Below are 15,386 nucleotides of genomic sequence, written 5' to 3' on the forward strand. Positions count from 1 at the left end.
ATCTGCCTTTTGATGAATAAACATATTTCTCTGTCGAATAAGACTTTGGAAATTGGCAGCCAGAGTATCTGACCACAATGAGATTTTATTTCTTCAGATATTTTTTGTGATGCCTTATAGTGTGAGATTGTAACTAGTGTTCACATTGGGCCAAACTGAGTGATTGAGAAGAAACTCTGATAAAAGACCAAATTGATTTCAGGGCCTCCATATGAGGGCTTAGTATGTGTTTCTATATCAAAATTATGTAGAAAATTATGCCCACCAGCAGATCTATTAGGTGATTTCCCTTCTTAGAAAGTGAGATATTACCAACTCTTAACATTGACAATGATACAGAAAACTAAGATGTTTTCCAGAGGCTAATTATAAACAGGTAGTGGCTGGAGCCAGGCTCCAGGAATCACAAACCCATTCTGTTTGAGCTCATTAATGCTTGCATTCAACTCCAGGAAAATAAGCAAATGCCCCAGCATATTAGGAGATTTTTCAGGATGGCTGATAAAAAACAGGTGATTTCCTCCAAAAAAAGAAACTGACTCAAGGATAAAATAAAACATCATAATTTGCCTTGCTGTGTTCCAGAACCTTCCATGGTGGTCACAGGTAGAGGCTGCTGGGAGTAGTGATGGAAACGTTGTCATTCGGTGATCACTGAGAAGCCGCCTGGGCACACGGAGTGATGTTCCTGCACATTCAGGTTGAATGGGCTTTCTGAGGATTCTCTAGCCCTCCTAATGGAAAGTGCAATGGAATTTTTATATTTGATCTGGGTGTCTGACTGCTTCAGTGGAGGGCTCTTCAATTTCACATTTCATCTCAGCAACTAACGTCCACATCTTGTCAAATCGCCACCGAGAATGTACCGCAGGGCTACCCTGGATAAATCCATGATGTTCTGTGGGAACTTGCGATTTGAGGGTTCAGTGACTACGAGCAACCAAATGAGCTGTCCCACGTCCACATTAGAAGGGGGACTGCTGCTCCCTCAAAGAACATCTTATTTTCTCTTCCACGACGGTGTTCATAGGGATAAACTTTCTCAGCCGAGTTCCTGGTTTAATTCAAATTGTCCTGTCATTGTTTTTATGCCTTTAGACCCGATGGGTCTTATTTTGATAGTGAAATGCTGGAAGATGAAAAGGGAGGTCTGTTGTTTTCTTGCTCACAATTTTATTGCCACTGTCTTCTGTATTGCTAATGGTTGTTAGGCTGCTGGTCTCACTTCAATTATTTATGGGGGGAAAAAAAAGAGAGGCTAGAGGATTTTAAATATACTTTTCCCCCGACTTCTTTCTGATTGGCCCAAAATAAATAAATAAAGCTCTGTAGAAATCACAAAAGGCAGAAGTTCACTTGCACAGTGATAAAAAAGTACTTGCAAGTCATTCTGTCATTGCAAGGGCTGATGGAAAAGTAAAGTCCTTTAAGTTTGTGTCTCATACTTGCCAAGAGAGACCTGGCTTTTCACATGCTGTTTTGTTAATAGTCTATTTTAAAATTTTAAAATAAGTTGTCCCTCCCTTGATTTGGAGGTCCCCCCGAAGTCTGACCATCTCTTTGTATTGTACAAGACAAAATGCATTTTCAATCTAGTACTTTATATTTAAGCAACTATATTCTAGACTCTCTGGCCTTTGACTCTAAGTCCCTGTCCTATAACCTGGACTTTGATATCCCTTCAAAATGTAAGAAAAGTAAGATCCCCAGCACAATAAGGAGAGTATACTTGTAGATTGTTTGCAGGAACTAAGAAGAAAGTTGACCTTATTAGTTTTAGTCATATTTTCTTCTATGACTCTAAATGTCATAAGCCATCTTTCTCATCCACCTGTTCCCCAGATCTGCTACTAATTTTTAAAAAAATTTTTAGATGTTGATGGGCCTTTATTTTATTCATTTACTTATATGTGGTGCTGAGGATAGAACCCAGTGCCTCACACATGCTAGGCAAGGGCTCTACCACTGAGCCACAACCCCAGCCCCTACTAATTTTTGTTGTTTTTGTTGTTCCCAAAAGTTAATCTGTCAATGAACAAAGATTTATTGCTATCAAAAATATTTAAAAGGTTGTGCTACAGGCCTTTAGGACAAGCCCAGAAAGAGAATTCCAAACATATGGTCCAGGCAACATTGCCACAGATGGGAATGCTATGCACAATTCCTGAAGATGGGTGGTTTCAGGGAATACCACTTGCCTTTCTTCTAAGACTGCTTCCTGTGACCTAGTCCCCTGTCCATGGCTAGCTGGCCACATTGCAAAGCTGCTTTCCTTCCATATGTAAAAATCATATAAAGCTTTAGATGCCCTTAAAAGATTTTTCCAGCTCTAGAACCGTAGGACAATGATACATGGATCTCTTGGTGACATGTGATCTTTTGATTAAAAGTCACTTTAGAGCTGGGCACAGTGGTGCAGGCCTGTAATCCCAGCAGTTTGGGAGGCTGAGGCAGGAGGATCAAAAGTTCAAAGTCAGCCTTAGCAATGGTGAGGCACTAAGCAACTCAGTGAGACCCTGTCTCTAAAAAAAAAAAAAAAAATACAAAATAGGGATGGGGATGAGGCTCAGTGATTGAGTGCCCTGAGTTCAATCCCCAGTACCAAAAAAAAAAAAAAAAAAAAAGTCACTTTAGATCACATGTTTAATAAACAGGCTAAACATTTCTAATTTGAAAATCCAAAGAGCTACAAAATTTGAAACTTTTTGAGCACAGACATAATGTCACAAGTGGAGAAATGCACAGAACAAAATTTTGGTTCATGAGCAAAATTATGAAATATTTTGTATAAAATTACATTCAAGCTCTGTGTATATGAAGTATAACTAAATTTCATATTTAGAATTGTTCCTCATCCCCAAGATATTTCATTATGTATATGCAATATTCCAAATATAGAAAAAAATCTGAAGTCTTCTGGGTCTAAGAATCAGAGGAGACACTCAACCTGTATGAGGTCATTATATCAAATGACTTGGGATATTTCTGCCATGGTCTCTTTTCTTCTCACTTCCTCCTATATTAAAAGTTAATGCCATTCAGGGACAGAAACAAAATTTTTATTCAGCTGAATTCAGAGTTTTGTGAACATTTAAAAATTTTTATTGCAATTCACAGAATGTATCTATGAGGGAGGATATGCAAAGAATAATATTAAGGCAGTATCTCCGTGTTGCAATATAATTTTTTGTATGTGTGTTGATTCGTAAGCCATTCCTTTTTCTTCTTATAGGGCACTGATATTCTCAAACCAGATACTCATGTCATAGGAACTTGCTATGTTTAAAAAGTTTGCCAACACTCCCTTATTCCCATGATGACATTAATCTCTCAGGTCATTATAGCATTGATCAGATTGACCATATTTTTTAAAAGCTTGGCCCTTTCCTTTTCTGTTGATATTGCCACAGTTGCTTACCTTACAGGCTTAAAAAAAAAAAATACTTCCTGTGAAATGCTGCCAGTTGCAGATATTACAAGACATGTCTGGTTCTATTTAGGTTTTCTTTTCTCCTTTTTTTCTTCTTCTAGTATCCTTGGCCTTACAATCTCTTTTTGTTGTTGTTGTTTTGTTTTGTTTTATAAGACATGTCAGCAAAGCCTTTGAATTAATGAACTGTGAAGTGCTCAAAAAGTATCCTGCAAGGATTTAACCCTAATGAGAGGTGACCCTTGAGTTTATCACCAAATATCCCACCCTAACTAAAAAGAATTAAGATAACCACTGGCTTAAGAACAATCTCTTTGAACAAAGACCCAGAGAGAAAGAAGTGATGAGGAGTGGGGGGAGGTCAGGCTAGAGTAGCAATCTGGGGAAATGTGTTTATGTTAGAGACTCTGGCTCTAGTGTGCACTTCGGTCAAATAATGGACTTAGACAAACCTACCTATAAAAGATACCAGGTGGAGTAAAGAGAAGGGAGGAGGCAAGGTTTCAGAAGGTTGATCAAATAAACCCAAATGGTTGGTCCTTGGCTACACCTAATGTTAGGTTTTGTTTTCTTTTAATTTTGCCATTAAAAAAAAATGTGGTGTAACTCCTTCAATCTTTTTACAATTCTGCATGGTTGAACATTTGAAATGAGTTTGTGTATCACCCCCCAGGCGCTGATTCAGATTTGATTGGGGCAAAGCAGACTGCATGTGCTTATTTTTATCCACATCATTTGGGACGTTATGTCGCCAAAAGAACCAAAACGTGCTGCTCTATTGCCAAATTATCACCTATCCTTTGATCAGACAGGGCGGTGATCCCCATCAACAAGTTGTGCGACCTTCCTGTAACAGCAATGTCAGGTCAACTTGAGAAAGTGAAGCGAGAGCCCTAAACACAAATAAAAAGAAACAACCAACAATCCTTATAATTATCATCATCTGCTGCTTTTCCCTCTTTTGGCAAAGAAACACTCCATCCATTTGCAGAAATCGCCCGCGGAAACGTTACATCAAAACTAATCACAACGATTAAAATCAGCTTTTCTGTGCAAGAGAAGGGTAAAAAGCAAGTTGGAGGCTGGAATGAGACTGTTTTTCCAACAACAAAAAAAAAATCTGGAAAAAAATTTCCTATATGTATATTTCTCCATACGCATATGTAGAGCTTTATTTTTGAAGGAGATCAATTGTCTACCCTGTGATCAGTTAATTTGATTTAAGTTTTATTTTGGAGATTGATTTAGACTGGAGGTAGAGGCATGAGCTAATTGTATCCTGATCCTTGCCTTGAGGGGTTTCAAAGCCCTGGAGCAACTCTTCTCTGTATTTTGTTCTGTCTACCTTAGCCAAGCTATTGCATTTCTCTCTGGTGTGGCGAGCCGAGCAGATCGCTGGGAGAGAAATCGGAAAAGGGGGGAGAGGAAAAGGAAAAGGGGACTTGGAGAGAGACTTTGTGCTTCAATGTTTCAGGTAAGATCTGACGGTTTGGGTTTGTTATTATTTGCTAAGGAGGGTATGGCTGGGACTTTGGGCGCAACTCGCTTTTACGCATGTGCCAGGCATGGGGCGAGAGCGCGGCACACTCGCACACACACAGCCCGACGCGGCGGGCGGGCGACTCGGGATCCGCTCGGACCGGTGGCGGGGCAGCGGCTGCCGCCTCCTTCGGGCTGCAGCTGTCGGTTCTCGGTTTTCTTCCTCCAGTGGGAGCGGGCGCGAGCAGGCGCTGCCGAACTGGGCCGGGACGGCCAGGGAGCGGGAGCCGGCGCGCCGGGGCCGGGCTTCCGGATCTCCGGGCCGGGTTCCGGCTCTGAGAGCGGAGCTGCAGCGGCTCCCGGAGCCCGCGCCCGCGTCGCCCGCCCGCCTGCGGCTCCGCGCGCCAGCCTCCCCGTGCGCCAGCCTCCCCGGCGGCCGCTGCGCTCCCCCGCCCGCCCCTATCCCCTCCCTCCTCCCTCGGACCTCGCGCGTCCTTTCTTTTCCCGGCACAGAGCTCCGCGTCTGCACACCAGCCCCGCCGAGAGCGCCCAGCGCCGCGGGCCCCAGCCACCGCCGCCGCCGCGGGCCGGGCGCCGGGAGCCGAGCGCAGCACGCTGCGGGGCGCGCGGGGGCAGCGGCGGCGCCCGGGGCTGGGCTCCCGCCGGGGTGGGGGTGGGGACCGCCGCCCCCTCCTCGCTGGCAGCCTCGGCGGCGCCCCCGGACGCCGGGTGAAAGACGCCATTGTGGCTGCCGAACGGATTGGGCCCCGGGGCGGTTTTTCCTTCCCCTTTTGCCCGGGTCGGGCCGCGCCGCTCCCCTTTGTGAGCCGCGGCTGGTGCCCAGAGCTGTCCGCCGTCCGTCTCCGGCTAGGCTGATCCAGATTCGCCGCCTCCGCCCACCCGGGCGCCTTTAAAGCCCCCTCCCATCTCCTCCCATTTCCAGTCCCCCCCCCCCTTGGGTGCAAACGTTTCATTTATTTCTAAAAAGCTCTCATTCCTCTTTCTCCCCACCTCCTCCCCTGATAAAGGGCATGGCACATGCTCCGGATTAGAAGTCTCCTTGGGAGGCGGGGACGGGCGGGGGGGCCGCCGGGGTGGGGGAAGGATGTGAGCGCTGCAGGTAATGGCTGTGGCTTTGCTGCGCTCGCCTCTTCTCCGTGGTGCCTGCAGCGCTGGGTCCGGAGTCTGCATCCTTCCCTCCCCTTCTGGCGGCCAAGGTTCCCCTTAAAGGGACAGAGTTTCCTGGCAGCCTCCCGTCAGCGCTGTCTGAACCAGAGCTGGGGGCGCCGAGGTGGGCGTAAGGGATGCAGTTTGGCTCCTTTCTGACCTCTTTACTCCCCACCCCCATCCTGCCGCCCCTCTTTATGGAAATGTGAAGTGTGCTTCCTCTCCTGCCCCCAAGAGGGACCTGGCTGGAAAACAGAGTCCGCACCTCCTGGAAAAAGAACTGGGTGGGGAGCGCGTTATGGTGAATTCTCGTTAAAAGTGAGACGGGGCCCCCAAAACGTCCAGGAAGAGAAGCCAGACCTGTGGTGCAGGAATCCCTTACCTGGACGTGTGCTCCGCACAGCCGCCCCGAGTACCGCAACTTCCTAGCAATCCCGGGTCGACAGTGTCTGCCTTTGTGCTTTCGAACACTTAACACTGTCGTGGAAATGATTTTATGGTATCAAAACGTTTTCACTCCGAGTATGCTTCGGGGACGGGCTGGGCGCGAGCCAACTAAGTTAACAAAGTTGCGGTGGGGCTGTCGGCTTTGTACGTGGAGAGCAGCACGCAGGAACTGTCCAGTATCCTTATGGCACAGGCTTCCTCGCTAAGAGGTGTACCGCAGTAGACAGAAGTAATTTTGGTATAAATGCTGCATTACCTTTTAGATCACAGAACTAGCTGCTTTCAAGCAAATTCTTGACTCTGTGTGTGTGTGTGTGTGTGTCCTTGGTGGTACTGGGAGAGACATAACAGTTTAACATACTCATTCTTTAAGAAACGTTTGCCTTCTGTTTTCAATCAACTAAGCTGGCAGCTAGAGATACAAGTTTATTTGAGAATACCCTCTGGGTACCAAGCATGCTTGGATTGTTTTAGCAAATTAAAAATGAGCAAAATGCTTTTACCTTCTCAGCAGTAGACTCCTTAAGAGACCTCCTGTTTTGGGTGTATGTGTGTGTGTGTGTGTTTTAGAGAAACATTTTCTGTGTGTATCTCAAATGTGTTTTTAATGTGGAAAAAGAGAAAATAAAGGGTTTTAAAAGGCTGAGGCTGATTGATGCCATAGAATGATTCGTTAAATCTGATTCTACATCAAGGAATTCACCTGCATATATAGGAAGCTGCAGAAACTAATAGCCAGCCTACTTGGTGAATTTAAAATAGCAGTGGATTCATTTGTCTCCTGGATAATGGGCAAGATGCCGATTTATTCCTCTTGTTTATATTTGTGTGGCATTTGGCTTACTATGAGGAGTTTAGGAGACTGCACACTGATGGCGAGCATTCAACTCAGGAATCCTGCTGATTCCTGAATGGAAAGAATTGTTAGCAATTGTTATGATGAAGGTGGGTTAAATGTTTACTGATTAGGTTGCGAAGGTGACCCTGGAACTTTGAAACTTTGCATCACAAGGAAAACTTCACTGGGTTAGGCTGATATTTCTAAGAACAACTAATTAAGCAAAAATGCCTTACATGAGCTGGGAAGAAATTTTTAAATGAATTGAGCATGAATGATAGTTGGTGAAAATCTCCCACCACAGTAAGCAAAATGACTGCAGTGATTTTGCTGTATTAATTATGCCCGGAGCACAATATAAAGTTCTCTAACACACACTAGAGGTCTCTCTTCTAGCTGTAGGATTTTCCTGTTTGTAATTCTTTGCCAGGGCTTGCATGTAGGGATGTGCAATAATGGCTTGGTTCATACTTATTTAAGTAATTGTGATTTACTGACCATTCAACTTATTCTGATGTGAGATATTTATTCTTGGGAGAGTATTCAGTAATTATTTTATAGATTATGTTACCCAAGTACTGGAAAAGTAGCAACAATAAGACTTCTACTAAACGAGGAAAACATTATTCAATTTGCATGAAATAGTGCATTATAGACTTTCTGGCATCAAATTATTCATCCAGAGCAATTTATTTTTAAGTGTAAGAGTAATTAGCCAAAGATGTATTAATCAGAGAACTTTCTGAAATTAAACTTCCATTTCGCTCTACGTTTAGCAATAACAGTGGCTTGCACAAGTGCTTTCTTGTCTTGACATTTCCAAAATCAGAGTGATTGTTTTGTAATTAATGTTTTCTGCTAAGATCTTTTTCCATTTGTATTGCTTTTAAGTCTTTCAAAGGATGTTTTCGAACCATTAGTTCACCAAGGCTTTTTTAGTTGTTTATTAAACATGGGCATCTCTGAGCCTTCTTTTGGACTGCAATTTATAATTTCCCAAGCAAATGGAGCATTTATTTTCTCTGTCCTTACCTTAGGATGAACCATCTTGGAAATGAAAATGAATTTTTTGGATGCAATCATGTATGCTTATTTTAATAGTTTACTCATGCACAAGTGAGAACTCAGTTTTCCTGAGCACAGTAATAGACCTGACATCTTATTCATTAAAAAACAAAACTAGATGTTTTGCTTGTTGATGAGTTTGGTTTGAGATACTGTAAAAAAAAGTAAAACATTTTTTTTTTAAGAGTAGCAAGCCTGTATTTATTAAACTCAATAATTCCTTCAACAAATATTTATTTGTGCCTGCTGTTTGGGAGACACTGTGTTAGACGTTGGAGACACAGTAGTGAGAAAAAGCATTCAGAATCCTAGTCTCCCAGAACTTCTGCTCAGAGAGACAGACATTAATTTGAATAATTGAATAACTGATACATTAGTGCTTTGAAGGAGAAGAAACACAGGACTCTCTGGTAGCATGAACCCAAGAGGGAAATGGCCCAAACTGGGGTCAGGTTCCAGAGAAAGTGCTAAAAACTGAGATCCAAATACTTGAGAGGCAGAGGCAAGAGAAAAAGAGAAGAAGAGAGACAGTTCCAGGCAGAGAGAAGAGAGAACACCATTTGCCAAGCTGCAGGAAGCGAGTGAGGGACTAGAAACTTAACTGCATGGAATTAGGAGAGGGTGGCGGTTGGGACAGGAGAAAAGGCTATATGGCATGGGTACCCGGTCTCCACTTTCAGAGTAGTATGAAGGAGTAGGTGGAGAGAATAGAGAAAAGTGCAGCAGTGACATAGTGAGATGTGTCTATTGATGTGTGTGGTGGCACACGGGGAGTTGATTGGAGGGACCCAGAGAGGGTGGAGTGTAGCCCTTGGATGGTTCTTAGAGTCATCCAGACAAGAGCAGGTATAGCTGGGGTTAGGGTAGAGGGAGGGGAAACAGTGATGGCATGATTTGAAATCTATTTAGAAGGTAAAATTTACAGAACCTCATGAAGGGCGATCAAGAAGAGAGAAGTGTCAAGCAGATGCCTAGGTTTGGGCATACTAATGGAATAGACACTGAAATTGTGAAGACCAGATAGATTTTGTACCTTTGGCTTCATTTGTAGTGGGAAGAACAAGTAGCAATAAACCTCATTCACATCCAGCATAACTGAATTCACAAAGGAAACCAAAGCATCTGGTCATTCTTTATTCGCTCCATTTGCTCACCAGTCTTGACAGAGCGATTGCCTGCTGTGGCTCAGGTGCTCATCTGCCCGCCCCCTGTTTTTCCAAGATCCTTTCCCTTTATGAACTGCACTGTGAGATTCCATGTATCCAACTCCAGCTGAACTGGAATTTATCATTGAAATAGCCCTGTTTACTTACCCGAACACAATCAAGTCTGCCTTGTCATACAAATTAATTGTGTTAAAAATATAAAAGTGTCAAATAATTAATGAACTATTCCACTATGACTTTAAAAAGCCCTTTTATATACAAATAACTGGCATATGCAAATCTTTCCTGAAAAAACTTTCAAGGATCCAAACAGTTCTTAGATTACCAGTGTCCCACCCAGTTAGTTGTTTTTTTTTGTTTGTTTGTTTTTTGTGCATTTGTTCCTTAAGCATCTCTAACTTTGTCTACTGGTCTTCAGCTAGCCTGATCTCAGTGTAATATTTTCAGACTTTTCTTACGTGAATACTGATTTTGGTATTTCTACTCCTTGTCCATTCTTTCTATTGGTTCTTGTTTCTCCAAAACTTGTTCCCACATGTCTGGCTTCACAAACACATGTAACAATCAGAAAATAGTTTTGCTCAATCTGTTGCTCACTACCAAAATAACATTAGCTGGTAAGCAGTTGATTGATTTTAAAACAACCTAAAATTAGGCATTTGGTTTTTCTTTCAATATCAAAACTCAATAGGAAGAGTTCATATATGAATACATGACCAGTTTAACTCCATATCATGTACAACTACAAAACATTCTACTGTCATGTATAACTAAAAAGAACAGATTTAAAAAAAAAAACTTAATAGGAAGAAAATTTCAGTAAAAGAAATCAGCCATGAGTGTTTTAGAATAGCTTTTCTCCTTTCTGGTTGTACTCCTTCCAGGAATTCAGGTTTCAGTCATTTCCAGGAAGCAATCTGCATACCACTGTCTACTTGGGGGTTGGATACACAAGTGATATTCATAAGATGCTTTTCTTGATGGTTCTCACATGGGCAGCCCCAAGGACAGGCAGGGTTGGAAAAGCGTCCCTCATTTCAGCCAAGTCACCTAAGGATCCATTTCTCCTGAGAAAAACTGGAACAATAATATCACTCCAACCTGCCTTACAAGGTTGTGGAGAGGAGGAATGTGGCTCAGGGGCAGAGGGCTCACTTTGAGTGTGTAGCAGGGCCTGAGAATGGAAAAAGAAAATTTTGCCGAGAGGGGAAATTTAAAATAAAATATGTATGTAGGTGTGTATGTCAAACTGATGTGAAAATAAATAATATCCTGCATCCAAAGGGCAGCCTCTCTGGAGGAGCAAGCCCCGTTCGGTCCCCGTTGCTTTTCTGCTCAGTCACCCCATGCCAGTCCTGCTGCATCCCGGCTGCCTGAGCCTCCAGGCACTGTCCTATCCACAGCTAAGATTTAGGGGAGCAGTGCCAGAGGCCAGTCTGCATACCTCTCTGAATGTTCCTCTAAGAAACCCTGTGAGGCAAGTATTATATCCCACCCAACAGATGGAAGAACTGGGGGTTAGAAACATAGGATGAGCCTGAGCTCCAAGACTGGGTGGGCGACAGAGCATGAATTTTCACCCAGCAGGCTGACACCAGCCCCTCCCACCAGCTGCTGTCCTGTCCCACCTCTGCTTCCTCTGGCTGCCTCTGCCCAGTCTTAGCACTTCTCATAGGCACAGAGTGCTTTCCTGCTCTGCCACCAGCTTCCATCCACTCTGTCCCCTCCCTGCCACCCTCGGTACCTCCCCACCAGCACAAGCACCCTACCTACTCTTATACCAAGAGAGAAAGGAAAAATTACAACTGGTTTGAGATGGTTGCAATCAGAACACCCAAACTGGCCTCTTCCTGTGAGCAGACCTTTTACTAACACGTGCTCTCTTGCACTGACAGAAATTCAGATTTGTTTTCTATGCAATGAAAACTGACAGCAATTCAGCTCGGGCCGCCCGACACCAAGACCACTGTTTAGAAGACTTATGTACTGAAGAGAATGTTAACTAGATACATCTCCAACAGTTGCTAGAGGAAGAAATATTCTTCCTGATAAATCTTTCCCAAGCATCAACTGCTATCATCACTTACTGTTTGTGTAGCACTTTCACTTTGCTAGAAATTTGTAGCTAATGGAACAGAAAATATGTGTAAAACAAAAGACCGAGACTTTGTGTGAAAAAAAAAAAAAAGCAATATCGGTCCATGGTGATAACAAACCCCACTCCATCTAACCATTATCTTGGCTGATTTAATCTTTCTAAGCTTCAGTTTTCTAAACCATAAAGGAGATGGTAATAGAATTGTTCTGAATTAAAATGAAATAAAATGAGATGCAAATGCCCAACACATAGTAGGCACTCAGAAAATATCCATATGAGATTACTAAGAATAGGAACTGTGTTTATTCATATTTGCCCCTCACCTCCCCACCATGTGTAGAGGGGAGCGGGGGTGCTGGGGATGGAACCCAGAACTTCAGGCATGCTAGGCAAACATTCTACACCGATCTATACCTACTACACCCCCAGCCCCATTTCCTTAGTTTTTTTTTTTAATATAGCACTTGGCATACAGTGTAAATGCTCAATAAATTAATTGTTGGATGTATGAACACAGAGTTTCAAAGAACATAAGAGTAAAGCCAGATGGTACTTTCACTTCCCTGTAAATACTTTTTGCCATTGACAAGAGGGTCCAAATTCTTCCAGATGCCCTTGCCTGATGGTTATGGGCTTTTTATAACCAATTAGATGAATCATTTGGGAACAGACCAAATTTGAACCTGGAAAATGTTGGTGGGAGATAGAATGTTCCAATGATGGTCCTTGGTTTTACCTTTTGATTACATTGACATAAAGGTCCTCCTGGGCACAGTTGTCATGGGATTTCCAAAATTTGCAGACACTCAGAACTGAAGCTATGAAATGATGCCAATACAACACTAGGTTCTCAACCCACAGTGACAATCAGCGAATTTGCTTATTACAAGCAGCAAAGCGGCATTTGAACTGGTCCAATATCCATTCCATCCAGCAGATGGCAGCGACACACTCGAAAGTAAACTCTAGGTCTTTCCAAGCCTCCAGTCTTAGTTTCTAGTGTTGTCCCACCCTTGGTAAAAAGGGAGGCCAAGCCAGTTTTTATTTATTTATTTTTATTATTTATTCATAATCTTTTTTGTGCTGGGGATTGGAGCCAGGGAACCTTTACCATTAAGCCACATCCCCAGTCCTTTTTGTTTTTTTAATTGTTTTGCTTTGTTTTTTTTTTTTTTTTTTAATTTTGAGGCAGGGTCTTACTAAGTTGCTGAGGCTGGCCTTGAACTTGTGATCCTCCTGCCTCAGCCTACTGAGTCACTGGGATTACAGGTAAGCACCACTTCACCTGCCCAAACGAGCTTTTGAAACCCACCTTGGCTCCTTCACAGGAACAACTGAAGCTCAGTAGGGTCAGCTGGGAGGATCCGCACCTCAGAGTTGCCCATTTCCTTTTGGTCTGTGGGCCATCGAGGGGGGAGAAAGCGGTCACCTTGGCCACCTTTCTTAGAATCCACTTATTGCTAGTTTCCCAGAGATGCAAATAATTAGAAAGAGGTCTGTTTTCCTGTGGATTTGATCAAATCCACAGAGGAAAAATATTGTCACCCTCCAGCATCCTCCATTCTGTGGGTGTGCTGATTAGTAATCCATGCCAATTAGTAATCAGGAGTACTAATAAAGATGGTAACAGTGTTAAGCAGTCACATACCACCGTGTGTTGAAACAGTGTCTTGTGCTACTTAAGACCCACGTGTACCCCTCTCATGTGGGGTACTGAAAATGAGATCTCATGGTTTCCTAAAACCATGAGTCCACTTTCTACGTGCCACCCTGCTACTGAGGGTTGAAGCCAGGGCCTCGTGCATGCTAGGCAAGTGCTCTACCACTAAGCAACACCCCCAGCCCTTTTCAAATTTTGAGATAGGGTCTTGCTAAATGGACCAGACTGGACTCAAACTTGGAATCCACCTGCCTCAGCCTCCTGAATAGCTGGGATTCCAGGCACTTAACTGTATGACCCAGGACCTTATTTTCACTATCTGTACAATGAGGGGTAATAAAACCCAGCGCAGAGGTTGTTATAAGAATTAAATGTGTAACAACAATACAATGATTCCCTGTGCTAGGCTGGTTTTCAAGGTCTTTGCAATACATCATCTCATTGAGTCCTCATCCATCATTCAAGAGGGCAGTGCAATTTGTAAACCCATCTTTCAGATGAGGAGATTGCAACACAGAGAGATGAAGTAACTTGCCTGGCATTACACATTGGTAAGTGGCAGAGCCAGGATTTGGACCGTGCATTTGAGCTTTAGAGTCTGCTCTTAACCGGTAGGAACTATTGTCCTTTACTAATAGTGATTGTTACTAATAATCAGTAATTAGTAATCACTTTCCTTATGCTAGCAACTTCATATGTTAATGCCTCTGATCCTCTCAGCCACTCTATGAAAGGAGGAAAAAAATATTTACTCTCTGCCCCACCCTGTAAGAAACACAATAAAGTCGTTCATTGAAGTATAGCCACTTTTGCTCTAATTGACACTTGGACACAGGAAAACAAATTAATGGCAAGCCTACAATATATTAAAGTGCTCAGTGGTAGGTCCCTTGGTAGCTGGCAGAGTAATTTAGAGATAAGAGAAATCAACAATGGGAGTATATGGGGCTTCTATTCCCATATATGGGAATAGGATATAAGGATTTTAATGTCTTACTCTTTTTAAAGGGGCCCTTAGATCTTTATGGTCTCACAGCCATTTTCAGAAATGGTGAGTGGCCTGCAGAGTTTCCAATTGGTTCCACTCCTGTTCCTCACTGCCTTCCTCTGCTCAGAGTCATTGTTCATCATTTCATAAGGAGGTAGAGAGATCCAGGTGATCGACTAAGTGAGGGTCACCTTCGTCTTGCACATGAGGGCCTGGTGGTAGGACGTAGCTTTTGCCCATGAGTCCTTGGAAGAAAGTCACTTGCACTATTAACTAACTTAGGTCCTTCCTGGTCAAAAATGTTCTTCCAAGTCTGGGATGGAAGGCAGGTTTTAGATCTGGAGTCCATTGACTTTGGACTCTACTATCTGCAGTATGCCAAAAGGAGGTTTGGTAGAACAGACAACTCTCCAAATCAGGGCCAAAATTTTAGAACTAAGCCTTTTTTAGTGGCTGCAAATATGGTATTTCAAAGATCCAGAGTATGTGAAAAATGAATCATTCAAAGGTTGCATAAGTCACACTAGCTATATAAAAAGTACAGGTGGTTTTCTATGGGATAAACAGATCCTGATGGAACCTGCCTCCATTTCAATCCCCACTTAGTAGAAATAACCCCAGGAGTTCATGACCAATGGAATCAGGAAGACCCTGCCAATCATGTGCGTTGCTGGGAGATGAGCTAGGGCTGAGTGAAACAGAATGGAAGACATCCACCTTAAAAAATGAGGGGCATTTCTTATCATTTTTTTTCTTCCAATTAAACCTTTGTGTTCATGCAAATCATTGCACAAAGCTATTCTTTCGCTTTTGATATCTCCTTATGTCTAAATGCATTAGAAACCAAGAATATTTCTAGCTAAAGCTCAAATCATTTTAAAAGCTCAAGCATTTAGCTCTGCATAATTATTCAAGGGTCTTCTTTGTTTCTTTTTCCCTCTCAAAATTGAGTCAAAATGCATTTTAGACTTTAGGCTTACAGATTTTACTTTTGAAAATATACACCCAAATTCCTTTTTTTTTTTTTTAATGTACAGTTGAAGTACTC

The 15,386-nt window shown here is 42.9% G+C and overlaps 1 protein-coding gene across 1 annotated transcript in view; it reads left to right on the forward strand.

Annotated features, from left to right (window-relative positions):
• The first annotated feature begins 4,830 nt into the window (after positions 1–4,830).
• Positions 4,831–15,386, forward strand: part of Kctd1 (potassium channel tetramerization domain containing 1) — a 186,414-nt gene continuing 175,858 nt past the window's right edge. Inside the window, exon 1 of the mRNA XM_071602828.1 lies at positions 4,831–4,904. Within this exon, the coding sequence (XP_071458929.1) occupies positions 4,896–4,904 (9 nt within the window). The 5' untranslated portion in view covers positions 4,831–4,895. The remainder of the gene's footprint in view (positions 4,905–15,386) is intronic.

The sequence above is a fragment of the Marmota flaviventris genome, chromosome 16 (assembly GCF_047511675.1).
Source record: "Marmota flaviventris isolate mMarFla1 chromosome 16, mMarFla1.hap1, whole genome shotgun sequence".
Classification (NCBI taxonomy): domain Eukaryota; kingdom Metazoa; phylum Chordata; class Mammalia; order Rodentia; family Sciuridae; genus Marmota; species Marmota flaviventris.